This window comes from Acanthisitta chloris, unplaced genomic scaffold (genome assembly GCF_000695815.1).
Source record: "Acanthisitta chloris isolate BGI_N310 unplaced genomic scaffold, ASM69581v1 scaffold9164, whole genome shotgun sequence".
Taxonomy (NCBI): Eukaryota; Metazoa; Chordata; class Aves; order Passeriformes; family Acanthisittidae; genus Acanthisitta; species Acanthisitta chloris.
The window spans coordinates 581-14,683 of NW_008669957.1; the positions used below are offsets into that span (position 1 = coordinate 581).

The 14,103-nt window shown below is 44.7% G+C and overlaps 1 protein-coding gene across 1 annotated transcript; it reads left to right on the forward strand.

Annotated features, from left to right (window-relative positions):
• Positions 1-154: 154 nt before the first annotated feature.
• On the forward strand, positions 155-7,433 carry LOC103801109 (protein kinase domain-containing protein, cytoplasmic-like; the record flags this gene model as incomplete). The annotated part of the gene is made up of 6 exons (XM_009073514.1): positions 155-277; positions 2,081-2,352; positions 3,485-3,564; positions 3,659-3,763; positions 5,773-5,949; positions 7,330-7,433. Coding segments are annotated over 6 exons (861 nt in total), but the record flags the coding sequence as incomplete, so codon positions are not given.
• Positions 7,434-14,103: the final 6,670 nt, after the last annotated feature.

Genomic DNA, 14,103 nt, shown 5'->3' on the forward strand with positions numbered 1-14,103 from the left:
GGTGGATTCACCATCCCTGGAGGTTTTCAAGATGAGACTGGATGTGGCACTTGGTGCCATGGTCTAGTGACCACGGTAGGGTTGGACTGGATGATCTTTGAGGTCTCTTCCATCCTGGCTGATTCTATGATCCTGTGATTCCTTCCCGCCGCAGCTGCACGGTCAATGCTATGACGACAGTGGAGACACTGAGCTCCGGGTCACAGCCATGCTGGAGCTGGGATCCCCGCTGGAGATGATTCAGCTCCTGCAGACCCCCTGGGAGGAAAGATTTAAAGTAAGAAAACAAAATGAGGGGAGTTTTATCAGCAGCCTTTAGACCGCAAACTGGGTAAATGCAAAGAGGTGGTGGTTGACTGCTGGGGCAAACGGGATTCTCCTGCTGACACACTGTTTGGTCCTGCAAATTGTCGGTAAATCGTTTCTTTTTCACTCCTTTTAAATCGCATTAAAATAGCCTTAGCCTGGCGTCTCATAGTTAGTTTCCTTCTCTCTTGATCAATGTTAAAAGAGCTGCATTAGCCCTCTAGGTATTACTGTAGTACAAACACTACTGAACTGCTTTCCTCCTGCTGTAGGTGCTAGAATTGCAACCCTGCTTGTGAGATCTCCTAAGCATGTTACATAGGCACCCATAAGCTCCCCAGGAACAGAAATGGCTTATTTTGGTTATAGCTTGTATTACAGTTTGCCTCAAGGGCTCAGTTGGGGGTTCATTGCTCCTTGTTTGGGTCCCAGGAGGAAAGAAAGCATCGAGTAGAAGCATGTGTACCTTAATGTCACTGAGAAATGCTTTGGGCAAAATAAAAACGCAACAAAAGTCCTAAAATAAAATCCCTGCCTGCATGTGGTCCTTAATGTCATCCAAGGCAGAGGGAGAGTGTGGCAACTGTGCTCACTTGGCTGGAGGACATGAGGCTGGGATTCGTATGATTGCTTCACTAAGCAAGTTAAAATAGCATCAGAACTTCCAGAGTCATTTCTCATGGCTTGTGGAGTTCCACTTCTGCTTACAAACAATTTTGTACAAGCTTCTACATAGCTTTCCCAGCACTTCATCTTCTCAAACGTGCCAAAGTCTGCTGTAGAGCTAGAAACCCATGATGCTGGTGGTAAGGTTTGGTACGGTGGCATTAAAGATTTTACTCATCTCTTGACTGATGAAGACACTAATTCAGAATTTGCAGTGGTACTGTCTAGTCCTGTTTCCTAATTAGGGAGTCTAAATATATGGGATTCTCCTGAGATGAGCCACATCAGATAGCAGGGATTGTGTGAGCTGTTCCAAGGGACCAAACCCTGCGCCTGCACAGATCACTATCAGCAGCGGGTGGCGCGGGGCTGCCTGGCACACCTAGCTGATGATACGGTTTGTCTGATGCCAGGGCTCGCTGATACTGAATGAAAACTGCTGCAGAAAGCTACTTGAGCAAAGTGCTGGTGCAGTATAAATGCACTCTTCTACTTCCAGTTTGTTTAAAAGTCATTTACTGAGCTTTCTGCTGGGTCAGGTATTGTCCGACCTTTCCCTGCTGCCAGAAAGTTGGCATAAAAGCAAAAAAGCTGGCAATAAATACATTGTATGCTTTGACTAATTCTCCAGAAGCATGATTTTGTGCCCAAATTCATACTGCTGAGTGATGCAGCAAGGCATGAATCTGGTATTAATGACCGCAGAGCCTCAGTCTGTATGGAGCAGCATGGGAGAAGGGAGGGGAATCTATTAATTCTATGCCAGAATGGGAAAAACCCTTCTGATTTCAGCTAGCAAATCAATATAGCTCCTGAAACATGAAGGCTGCTATTGTTTTCCTCGCAGCTTTATCCTCTAGTTCTTCTAACTGCAAATGTCTCTTTTTGTATACACACATTAAAAAAAAATGTTGCTAAACTACTTACCAGTCAAATCCTGTGGCAATGTTGATAATAAATTTTGTAGCCTACATGTAATTACCTTTTAAGTTCTATATGCTTTTCCCCCCTTTTAATTTCATTGAATGCCCTCCCCTTTGTTCTACTTCCAATTTAATAGCTGTTTTTCATCTGTTTTTTCCATGCATATTCATCTTCTCTTTTTCAGATTTGCCTGAGTCTTGTGAAACTGCTGTTTTACTTGGCACATTCCCCCCTGGGTTCCATAGTCCTCTTGGATTTCCAGCCGAGGCAGTTTGTTATGGTGGATGGAAACCTAAAAGTGACAGACATGGATGATGCCAGCACTGAGGAGCTGTCATGCAAGGAAGATAATGACTGCACACTCGACTTCCCTACCAAAAGCTTCCCTCTCAAATGCTCTGCACTTGGGAAATGTGAAGGAATAAATGAAAAGAAGAATCTTTTCAATGCATATCGGTATGTCCAGTGAGAAGGGGGAAAATCTGGGGTGGTTGAGCTCACGCTCTGCCATGTAGAGCCTCTAGCATCTTGTGTTTCTTCTACACAGTGATTCCCCTCACCTCTGTCAAAGGGTAGTTAAGGATCACTTTGAAGCAAGTTACTTTCCTTATAAGGCAGGAAAATAGTGTGGTTGTTGTCTGGTGAGAATGAAGGCATCTTTCTTCTGCTGCTCCCTTTCCCCAGTGCCCTCCAGAAACTTGCCCCAGAGCTTGCACCTGTGGATTTACTGTTTGCCAAACAAGCCCTGGTGCTTGACATACACAGGCTGTGTTTGCTGAAAGCAATGGCAGTGCAGCCTACCTGCCAAAGCCCACGAGGTTTGAGTCCCCTTTGGAGGGAACAGGCTGGCTAACTCTTCCCTGGAACTCTGAATCTCCCTGTGAAGACTCTGGGCACCTATGGAAGAGCAGTGGAACAACTAACAGGCAAGGGGCTGATCCTGCTGCAGTACTTTGTGTAGGCCATCAGCTGAAAATTCAGGAGCTTCTGCTCACCATTGATGCTTGGCAGGTCAAGTACTGAGAGGAAGTCTTGGCAGATGGATATTTACACAGGAGGACTTTATAAGAGAGCCTGAATTTCCAGGATTCAGTGTTAAAGGGCAAATCCCTGCTTAGGTTATTGCAGCCTTGCAGTTGCACTTGTGTCTTGTTCACTTGTCTCCCTAGAACAGGAGTTTCGTGGAAGGGTCAGGAAATGAATTGTCCTGCCTTTCCAGGGTCAATAAGAATGCCAGACCTTCTCTGGGCAAGAGAAGGACCTTTTATGCAGGTTTGGGGTTCTTTTTTGGTGGGAAATGCATTGCTTAGTGTACAGAAATGTCCCCAGAGAGTGAGGGGAAGCTTTGCTGCATGAACCTCTGCTAGATAGATTTCACATGGCGCTTAGCAGCATGCTGTGCTGCAAGGACCAGCCCAACTCTCAGGAACCATCTGTAAGGCACCAAGATGTGCTCAAACATAACTTTATAACCAAAGCAGACTTACTAGTTGCATATGGATAATCAAGTCACGGGAAAATGTAGACAACTTAATCACCAGGGAAATGAAGCCTCTGCATTCTAATCAGTCTGTGGGATTTTTTGCAGGTATTTTTTTACCTATCTTTTGCCACACTCTGCACCACCAGCTTTGAGGCCCCTTTTGAGTGATATTCTGAATGCAACAGGTACCAGCTAATACTCCTAAACTTCTTTATTAGAAGTCTCTAGATGGTAGTTCATGGAATTACTTATCTTTGTCATATTTTTCCTTAAATGTAGGTGATTTAAGATATGGAATAAACGAAACCCTGAATGCTTTTGAAAAGGTTTTACATCTGTACAAGTCTGGGCTCTATCTGCAGAAAAGACCTCTTCTTTTAAAAGGTACCTGATTTTGAATGCTTTAAGTAACATAACTGCTGTGCAGTTCTGGTGTCCTCAGCGTAAGAAGGACGTGGAACTGTTGGAACAAGTCCAGAGGAGGCCACGAAGTTGCTAAGAGGACTGGAGCATCTCCCCTGTGAGGACAGGCTGAGGGAGTTGGGGCTGTTCAGCCTGGAGAAGAGAAGGTTGTGTGGAGACCTCAGAGTAACTTTTCAATATCTGAAGGGTCTACAAGGAGCCGGAGAGAGACTCTGTGTAGGAACTGCAATGATAGGACAAGGGGTAATGGGTTCAAACTGAAGGAGGGAAAGTCTAGGTTGGATGTGAGAAAAAAGTTTTTTCCTCTGAGGGTGGTGAGCCACTGGCACAGGTTGCCCAGGGATGTGGTGGCTGCCCTGACCCTGGCAGTGTTCAAGTCCAGGTTGGATGAGCCTTGAGCAACCTGATCTAGTGAGGAGGTGTCCCTGCCCAGGGCAGGGGGTTGGGACCAGATGATCTGTAAGGTCCATTCCAGCCCCTAAATTCTGTGAACTGCATAAGGATGTGAGGAGTTTGGTAACTGATCTCCCATACATTGAGACAGTGTATAGTCACCAGAAAAAGCACCAAAAATGTCTATTTTTGAACAGCCTTTTGTTGTTTGTGTTTTTTTTTTTTTTTAATGGGAGCTATGCATGAGTGCAATGCTTTGCAAAGGAAAAGCAGTGCAGACAATCTGGCCTGCAGATGAACATGTGTTTTTGCTGCTTCTAAATACTCTTCTCATAATGAACATCAGTGTTTCATGTGAATGTATTTGGGATAGCTTAAGCAACTAGACCAGAGTAGCAAACTGAGTGTCTCCTACCTCTTCTTGGGATCATGTTATCCTGTGGACCAATAGGTCAATTTTCTGAGCTGATATTGAAACTTCCCATTTCACTGGGTGAGTTCTGGCTGCTGAGCACTGGTTATTATGGGAACATACAGTGGGGAGGTGACAACACCCAGATGAGTGTGACAAAGTTGCTGGGGCCTCAGTGCCCTCTAAATTCTTTTTTTCTGAAGACCATTATATTGGACCTGTGAATGGATAAATGAGGTGCATTCCTCTGAGAAGGACCCATTCAGTGGTAGAGAGATGAGTCGGATGAAAATGAAGCCTTCAAAAGTCCAGTGGTTAGTGTGGCTTGCATTTTCCTGGGCGTTCACATGAGATGGTGTGGAGCAGGTAATGGTGCCTTGCAGAAGGAAATCTCTTTACATGTGAAAGAGTTAGAATTTGCACCATTATGAACAAAGGTATCTGCTTATTAGCAGCTTTAATGGGGAATGACTAGTATTTTCCAACAACACCTACCTGTTGGCTGCACAACTGGCCCAGTAGCAGTGTGCCAAAATGATCACCATCCTAGAGGTGTGAGAAGGTGGGGAGAGACTCTTAGCAGACAGTGAACAATAGTCTGAATGTCATCTGCTCAGGCTTGTCAGGTCTTTTGTTTTTTATCAGGTCTCCTTGTAAGGAGCAGGATCTGGCCTCCCTTTCCCCCACTGGGGTTCCTAAATCTCCTGTTTCTGTGGGAGGCACCATGATGGGTGGATCAGAGTGTGCCCCATGTAGCTCAGTGCTGGGTCTGTGATGAGCTGCTTCTGCTGTTGAGGCTGGAGTTTGGGAGAGGCTTTTGTGAGGTTGGCTTCTCTGGAGGAGAAATGGAGCACCTGTGGGTTTGCACAGCCTCTCACCCACCCCTGTGCTCCCCTGTCCCTTCATCTGTGAGAACTCTGTCCCCATCTCCTACATCTGTGGGAGAATTGCTGTCCTGTGCTCCCCAGCAGAGCCAAAAGGCAGGATTTGATTTTCTTATAACTCTGCAGCTCCATCCCTGCTCCGTCTAGGCAGCTCAGTTCAGTCCAGCACTATCCCATTTCTTTTAAGAGTTTGACTGAAGTGCAACACACTCAGTGTGTAGTGTAGCTAGTCTCTGAAAGTGCACTGAGAGGGTGTCTGGGGAAACTTTTTCTGTTCCCAGACTACATCTCCCTTAAGGGCTTCCGGACAGTGGAAGGAGAAGACTACAAGTGCTGGCCCTCCTACAGCCACCTGGGATGTCTCCTGTCTGTTCACAGTGCTGAGGAAGCTGCTGCAATTTGTAACTCCCAATCACAGTGTCAAAGTTTTATTGTCACACAGCAGAGGACGTGGACAGGTGAGCTTGGGCAGGACACTGCCACGTGGTGCCTCTGCTTCCTCAGCCACAAATGGAGGTGATGCTGCTGCCTTCCTCCTCAGTGCCTTGAGTCTGCAGGCACACAGAAAAGCTGCCTTGCTTATCCTCAAGATCAAATAACTACATCCAAAAATCCCCTGAATATTTGTAAGGAGACAGAAGAGAAACTATATTCTCCTTCTGCACCTATTTTCCCCTCTACAAATTTTGCATGGGACTGCTAGGTATTGTTAAACAGTTAGTTATTTCTTGCAGAGATGGCTTCACTTTGGTGTTAGGCTACCCTGTGGTACGTATAGTCTGCAGAGCTGTGGGGTTTTTAGAGATGAAAGAAGCCATGTAAAAGAACGTGGTTGCTATTGTTGTAATTAAAAGAACCATAGCTTACAAGTTGTTATCCTCTTTATCAAAACTAAAGCCTCAAGCCAAGGGATTTCCAGAATGTCCCTGTAATTAGCTCTGATTATAGCCTCTTACAGTTAGCATGTTTTCAGAATTATAAATTATCTCATTTAGCTGACACTTCAAGCACAGGCTAAATTGTTTCTTAAAGCGAAACACTAAATGAGGTAAATGAGTGTTTTCACTCATGATGGAGCTGAAGAATCATGTTCTGTCAGGTCACATGACATCAAAAAAACCAACAAAACCCAACCAAAACTACCAAAAATGCAGCTTTTCTGTGGGCTTGTGTGCAACCAGCATGTGGCAAACTGATGACATAAGAGTGGCTGCAACATAAACCTCTTTGAACCAGTTTCACACCAGCAGTGGATTGTGTGAGTTGTGCCTAACACATCACATCTGGCTCCCTCACGGGGCAGCTGTTAGTTGCTGTGTGCAGTGCCTGCCTGGAAGGAATCTCACTTGAAACAGCAGTGGGGATGCAGAAGAAGCACATGGGATGGAGACGCTTTCTGCAATGCCTGGCTCAGGTGCTGATCCTTGGCATCCTGCTCCATGCTTGTGGTCTTTAATGTTTCCCTTCCTGGTATTTTTCTTCCTCGCATTTTTACAGCTCATCTTTGCAGCCAGAAATGCCAAAAGTGTGTGGCTGAAACGCTGAGTGCCTAAGTTTGCCAGCTGGATTAATAAGAGCTGTGGGAATGTGCTAGTGCCTCTTAGGGCAGCTTGGTAAAGCAAAGCAAGATGTAAAAGCCTCTGGGGCCAGATGATGCATTCCTTGTGCACACTCTCTGAGCATCTGGAGTTTACTGGGAGTGTAAAACACATCTTATGGCAGGGCGGAGTGACCCTCGGTTGAGCAAGCAGTGTGCTCATGTGTCTTTTGCAATAAATAGCTTCACCTTGACCCATGCTATATCCTCTATTAAACTTGCCTTTTTATTTCCTTTCCAGGACGCCCACTCGCCTCATTTCAGAGTAGCTGGACTGATTTAATACCGGATGCTAACGCTGTAGTCTATATTAAACGTTCGGCTTCCTCAGGGGAAGGACTTTAAAGACAATGAGATCACATAAAATGATCCTGGGAGGAACAAACCACTGGGGAGAATTTCATCTGCTGGAAAGAATGACATATTTTATTTTGCTTTGGGATGGGATATCCCTGCCAGCTCAGATAGAGTCAAATGCTGCTGTCTCCTTGATCAAAGCTCAGATTTCTTATTGCTGCTCCGCTAGCTTCTTTTCTCTTCCCACACTGCTGTTCCACAGAAATGGTCCTAGTTTTAGTCAAAAGTTGCTAGACTGTGCAATACTTAGCTTTGCTGCTTTGGTAACCAGCTTGTCAGCCAAGAAATAGAAATAGCTGCAAGGGATCCAGCTTGGGTAGGCTTAGTTAGTTCAGTCACCTCCAAAAACCTAAGGATAACGCACCTTGGAGAAGACAACGGCTCTTTCTGCGGCTACCAACCAGGATTTCATACCACTGCAAATGTAAAAGACTGGATTTCAGTGATGGGGTCAAGCTTGCAGGGTGGGGATCCAGAACTGGAGGTTGATGATGGGGGTGCTCTTCCAAGGAGGGTCCTGATTCAGTTCCTTCCAGTGCAGGGGAGGGAAGTGGTGTACTGGTCAACTCAGGATCCAAATGTCTGCATGTTTGGATGCAGGATTTGGCTTTGATCCTATGTGATTTCTAATGCCAGCTCCCATGTATCAACCTTGAAGGTTTTTCTCTGTTACTTTCCATGAAAGAGCAAGACATTCAAAGTATTTATGTATAAGGTGTGACTTTCTATGATAAAGAATGACTCTTTATTGTAAACTTGCTGTGAAAAGTTGGGTTTTTTTCTTTAATTGTCTAAGACTTTACTGCAACCAAATGAAGAAGTGCAAGTGTTTTCCCACCTTCAGCTCACCTAGCATCATTTGGCCGTAACAATCCCATGCAGCATTCCAAGCTGGAGACAGAGTGGCTGGAGAGCACCAGGCAGAAAGGGACCTGGGAGTTTGGAGAGACAGGAAGCTGAACATAGGTTGGATATCAGGAAAAGACTTTTTATGGAGAGAGTGATCAGGCATTGGAACGTGCTGCCCAGGGAGGTGGTGGATTCACCATCCCTGGAGGTTTTCAAGATGACACTGGATGTGGCACTTGGTGCCATGGTCTAGTAACCACAGTAGGGTTGGGCTTGATCTTTGAGGTCTCTTCTAACCTGGTTGATTCTATGATTCTATGATTACCCACTCCTGAGGACAACTGAGTGCTCTAAGCAATATATAAATGTTCCTGAGCTTCTCAGACACTTAGATCTTGGAGGATGCTCTGTGACTGTGCTTGCAGGCTCATAAGTATAGAGAGACAATCTGGTCCCAAGAACCTCCTGCAACTGTCCCTTGCTAAAATTGTAGATGTGGCCTCTGAAAAATAGGTGGGGGTTGGTATAATTTCAGACTGTAAGAAAGAGCAGTGTAATGTGCCACTCCTAGGAATGCCTGGAAGCAGTGACCATACGGTGCCTCTTCTGCCATAGAATGGTCTGGGAAAGCCCAAATTGCCACTGACCTCATGACTCACTGGGAAAGTCCCTGGCCTTGTGCAGGAGAGCCATGCTGCAGCCTCTGTGTGGTGCCAGATTGTTTTCTGCTTAACCTACACTGGAAATTGGAGCTCTTGGGACACAGTCATTGATTCCATGGAGCCTACAAGGGTATAGCCATTTCCATGTGGGACCCTATAGCAGCTGGAGTACCCCCAACCTGAAGATGCCAGAGTTGTGCTGTGCTTTTCATTGTCTGGCCCTGTGTTTCCTGGTGCAGGACCTCACCTTTCAGCTTATTGGTACTCCCCATTAACCCACAGCAATGCCATTGCATAGGGTCTTTCTCATGCACTATAACCCCTGCTGCTTTCTCTGGGGCTTGGGGGCTCTGATAGTGATACCAGTTAATGAGAATTCCTAGTTAGCACAACAAGAAGGCTCTTGTGGTGGTAATATTGCAACAGGCTTTGTGAAGGTTTTTTAAATGGGCAGCCACAGACCACTCTGTCCATCACAGTGGGTCCTGTGGAAGTTGAAGGCAAGGTCCTGCCAGGGGTCCCCTATTGTTTTACACCAACCCCACTGAGCAGGGCTTCAGGCATCTGCTCTGTGGTGCTTTGCATTAGCAAGAGGTAATGAGAGTTTATTCCGTATCTCTAAGCCTTCTGAGATATACATCAGAAGTACATTCCCCCAAGCAAGGGCCAGCCTGGGGTCATTTCAGAGAGGAAGAAACAGAGAGAGAATGAAAAAGTTGAAGTGATTCCGGTTTGTGTTAGAAAAACCTTCCCATCTTAAAAATATCTCCAGGTAAAAAGAACATTGTGCATTTTAGTAGTGTGATGCTCCTTTCACGTTGCAGATTTTTCTGTCAAGTTTTCACTGTAGGGTTTCCTGCCAGGCAGTCATGTCCAGCCCCTCAGCAGAAGGTGCCAGGCATGGCAGTGTCTCTTGCATAAATGTAAGTTCCAGCACCAAACCTGCAGTTAAACCCTGGGAGCAGAGACCATAATCATCCTGTCTTGAAGGTTTTGAGCACAGGATGCTCAGCAAGTAATATTGATAATAAAAAATACGTAAAAAAGGGAAGCTAGGGCTTCAAAGTGCTTGATCTGCTGTTGCCACAGTGAGTGACTTTTGTAGGACATTTGGACCACCCTCTGCAAACAAGTAGGTGCATTCTTAGAGCCTGAACCCTCATGAGCACATTCATCTTGCTAGGACAGAGAATTAGCTGGGGCATAAGCATACCTTTATGTCCAATGCTGTTCATGTGCCAGAGACTTAGAGGATGCCACAAATATGCTGGTAAAAGTGTATGCACTGATTCTCCTTATACCTCTGTGTAGATCCCTGTGGCACTGGTGGACATGCCAACTTCAGTCTGATCTGGGGTGACGTCCCACTGCAGCCCAATGGTACCCAGTGAATGCTAGGTGATGGAAAATGTTTTCTCACCATGCTACATCTAGAACATGATGACATGAGTTTGAGGAAACAGTCATTGGAAAAAGCAGTCCCTGCCCTGCTTTTTCCCAGCTTCTTGCTGTTATCACCTGCTAAGAAACCTTTACCAATGGCTGTGCCAGTTTGAAAGCATATAGGATTAATTCTCTGCTAGCCTGCAGTGAGCACCTTGTGACCCCCAAGCTTCAGGCAGCTTGTGAGCAGCTCAGGTGCAGCTTCTATGCCAGGTCTATGTGAAGCACCCAGGCTGCTCACAACCCTAAGGGGAGGCTACAGCAGCAAACGTCTTCTCTACAGCTTTTGGGCCCATGTGGTTGTTTTGTAGTGCACTATCTTTATGTCCCATCTCACTCAGCCAGTCTTTATTCATTCTATCCTTTTATGAAATTATAACTGCCCCAAGCAACTTTAGTTTTGCAATGCCAGTGAAAACTTCAGTGCAGGCCTGAAAACTGTATTTCAGTAACTATGGTATGTACAAGCTCAGATATAAACATACACTGCCCTTAAAGCTCCCAGTTGCTGGAGCAAATTTGTCTCTGCTATCACTGATCAGTATTTCAGCCACCATTGTGGAATATGTAACAGAGAAAAGTGCTTGGAAGGAAACAGCAGGGGATCAATTGCAATGGAAACCATGTGTGCTGGAGGAATAATATTTACCTAGATGTGTCGATCACATCTTCCCAAAGGATGCTGCCTGTAAGAGAGAATGGATGCAAAAATGTTGCCTCCATAGATAAAAGTTAGGACTATGATTTTTTTCAAACACAGACTTTAATATTCTTCATTAATTCCATATTGTAATAACAGATATAGAGCCACATCCATGAAGGATAATACCATGTACTCCAAAGATATAAACCACAGTTTAATAAATAGCAGCAGATGCTACATGACTCATGTTCAGTGTGTTTGTGCAAGAGTTTACATGACTGGTGACTTCATGACAGATTGAGAAGCAGAGAGAGGGGATAGAGCCCAGTAATGAAAAAGCAACTCCTGGTGCATCAGGCAAGGCTCAAATACCAATGAGAGTCCTACCTGTATTCTTATACAGCATACTCTTCAAACTTTGGTGATGGTCTAAGCAACACTCAAATAGATGAATTTGCAAGATAGTTTGGGGGGGAAAAGAGGAATTTATCAAAGGCAGCTGTAGGTCCAAATCACACATCGGGATTGACATTAATTTCTATAAGGGTTCCTAGAAGTTCAGGTACCAAACACTGATCTTTGTGGCTACAAATCAGAACACTTTGGTCCTATGGGTTAAAGAGCCGGTTTGGGCTCCAGTTTGAGGAATTAGTGAAGTGTAACTCCAGTAGCCAGAATGACCCTTCATGATGACTTGGTAGGACTTCAGAGTGGATCATCCCCCCTAACTGTAGCACTTGTAGCAATCTTTCTCCTCAGTTCCATTGTCCCAGTGTACCGAAGTGCCACCACCAGCAGCTTGGAAATGATTGTGGTGACAGAAGATTCACAGAAGAGGATTTTATGAGAGGTAACCATCAGCATTTCTGCCTCCTCTGCAGCATGAACCTAGTCCAGGATGGTGGATTTTCCCTGCATTATACTTCTTGGCTAATGGGAAAATGTACCAGATTGCATCTAATAGCTCTGGGTGCACCACAAAGGGGTGATAGCTGAAGGGAATGGCTGTGAGACTTCTCTGCTTGGAATTCATCTCCTGGCTCTGTGTGAGAGCTTCAGGCAAGGGTTTGTGCTTTGGGGCCTTTGGTCCCTCAGCCGTCCCAGCTGGCCAACCCAGATGACAGAAGCACTGGGTTTGCAGTAGGGAAGATTTCTTGACATGGTTTTGAAGGAGATGCAGATGTAGATAGCTTTTTAAGGAATATATATGCTTGGCCTTTCTGGGCACAAAGTGCCTCTGCAATGTGCCCACTACCACAACTGCCCTATCCTCATCCTCTTCCAAATACCATAACCACTATTCTCTCCACCCCCAAATCTATACCTGGTGGGTGCACACTCAGGTCTCTCCCTCCTGTCATTTACTCACATCCCAATCCCTATGTGCCATTCCAGCACACCTACTAGTTAACCTCTGGTACACCCATACCCTCAACATCCACACATGGCCCCATAGTCTCTTACCCTTGCAGCCAACACACAGAATCACAGAATCATAGAATCATTAAGGTTGGAAAAGACCTCTGAGATCATTGAATTCAACCATTAACCCAGCACTACCAAGTCCACCACTAAAACATGTCCCTAAGTGCCATATCTACATATTTTTTGAGGACAGTGACTCCACCACTTCTCTGGGGAAGTAGTACCTGTCACATAGGTGGTAGATAGGGCTGGGGAGTCCTCATTTTTATACTGTCAGAGGTGAAATAGCCCTGTGTGTAGCAGGAGGCCACATCTAAAAGGTATAACCACAAGATCATCCTTCCTTTGATTCTTAACCTCTGTTCTCATATACCATCCATGGTTTCTAGATTAGAAAGTGCTAAATACAATGTAGTAATAGCTTCCTGCAAACAACCAGGATTAAAGCTGTGCATTAAAACCACATTGCCTTAACTTTATTATATTAATCACATGGTACATCACACCTTCCAAATCCAAGTCTAGACAAGGCTTAAGTAAATGCAAATTCCTACATTATGTTCCGTTTATCAGCATTTATCTTCAAACCCCATCAAAATCAATAGGTTTCTCAAGTGGACTTTTTGTCTGAAATCTGTTGCCCTACTCACAGTAGTGAAAAAGCAAGATACAGCCTCAAAATGAAGTAAACCACCACCACCCAACACCAAAACTGCAAAATAAACACCCAGATTTCCAAATTTTTGTAGTTGTAAGTTGTATCTCCCACAGAACATCTTTAGCATGTGAATTGTTTTTCTTTGCTGGGAAAAACCCTGCTGCAAATTCCCTCACTGCTTCAGATGGCAGATCAGAGAGTTCAGGCTTAGATTAAAAGCTTGATAACGAAACCTGGGGACACAAGTTTATCATCATTTTGGGTAGCAAGAGAGGCCATTTATGAATATCTTGGGAACACTGGGGTGCAAAGGAAACTCTCTTGGACCTCCAATGAAAAATGCCAAGAAACATTTTAGCATTGCAGCTGTGTTTCATCCAGTGCTGTTCGCTTGGAGAGGGAGTTGTGTACTCCCACTCCTAATTAATCTTGCCCTTGTTTGTTTGCTCTGATTCTTTAAATACACAAGAAACAATTCAAGATCCCTCCCAGTGGAGTGAATGCCATGGTTTTCTTTTTTTCTGGGCTTGACTCTTTCACTTTGTCTTGGAAAACTATTCTTAATGTGACTATGCCAATCAACGTCACCTCCAAAACCAAGCAATGGCACCAGTCTAAGTTCACTTGTACTCATCAAACACCAAAGTACAGCTAAAGGCCAGTTCAAGACATACTCTGGAAATTTCCTAGTTATTGCAATTGCTTTGTTTGTTTGCTTTCTGTATGGAAATAACTAACAAAGCCTCTACCAAGACCCTCTGTGGTTACCCACAGAACCTTAGGTAGATGCTGCTTCCAGCACAGAGTAACTAACTTTTCCTTTAAAACAAGTAATAATGTTTAAGAACTGCATCTCATTAAATAGTTTTTTTCATTTTAACTGTTTCATCTTTGAAAGAAATCAGTGACCTGTTATTTTAACAGTGCTTCCTCCATCTTACTAAGACAAGGATTAGTCTCTCATCCTCACCTTCTGTT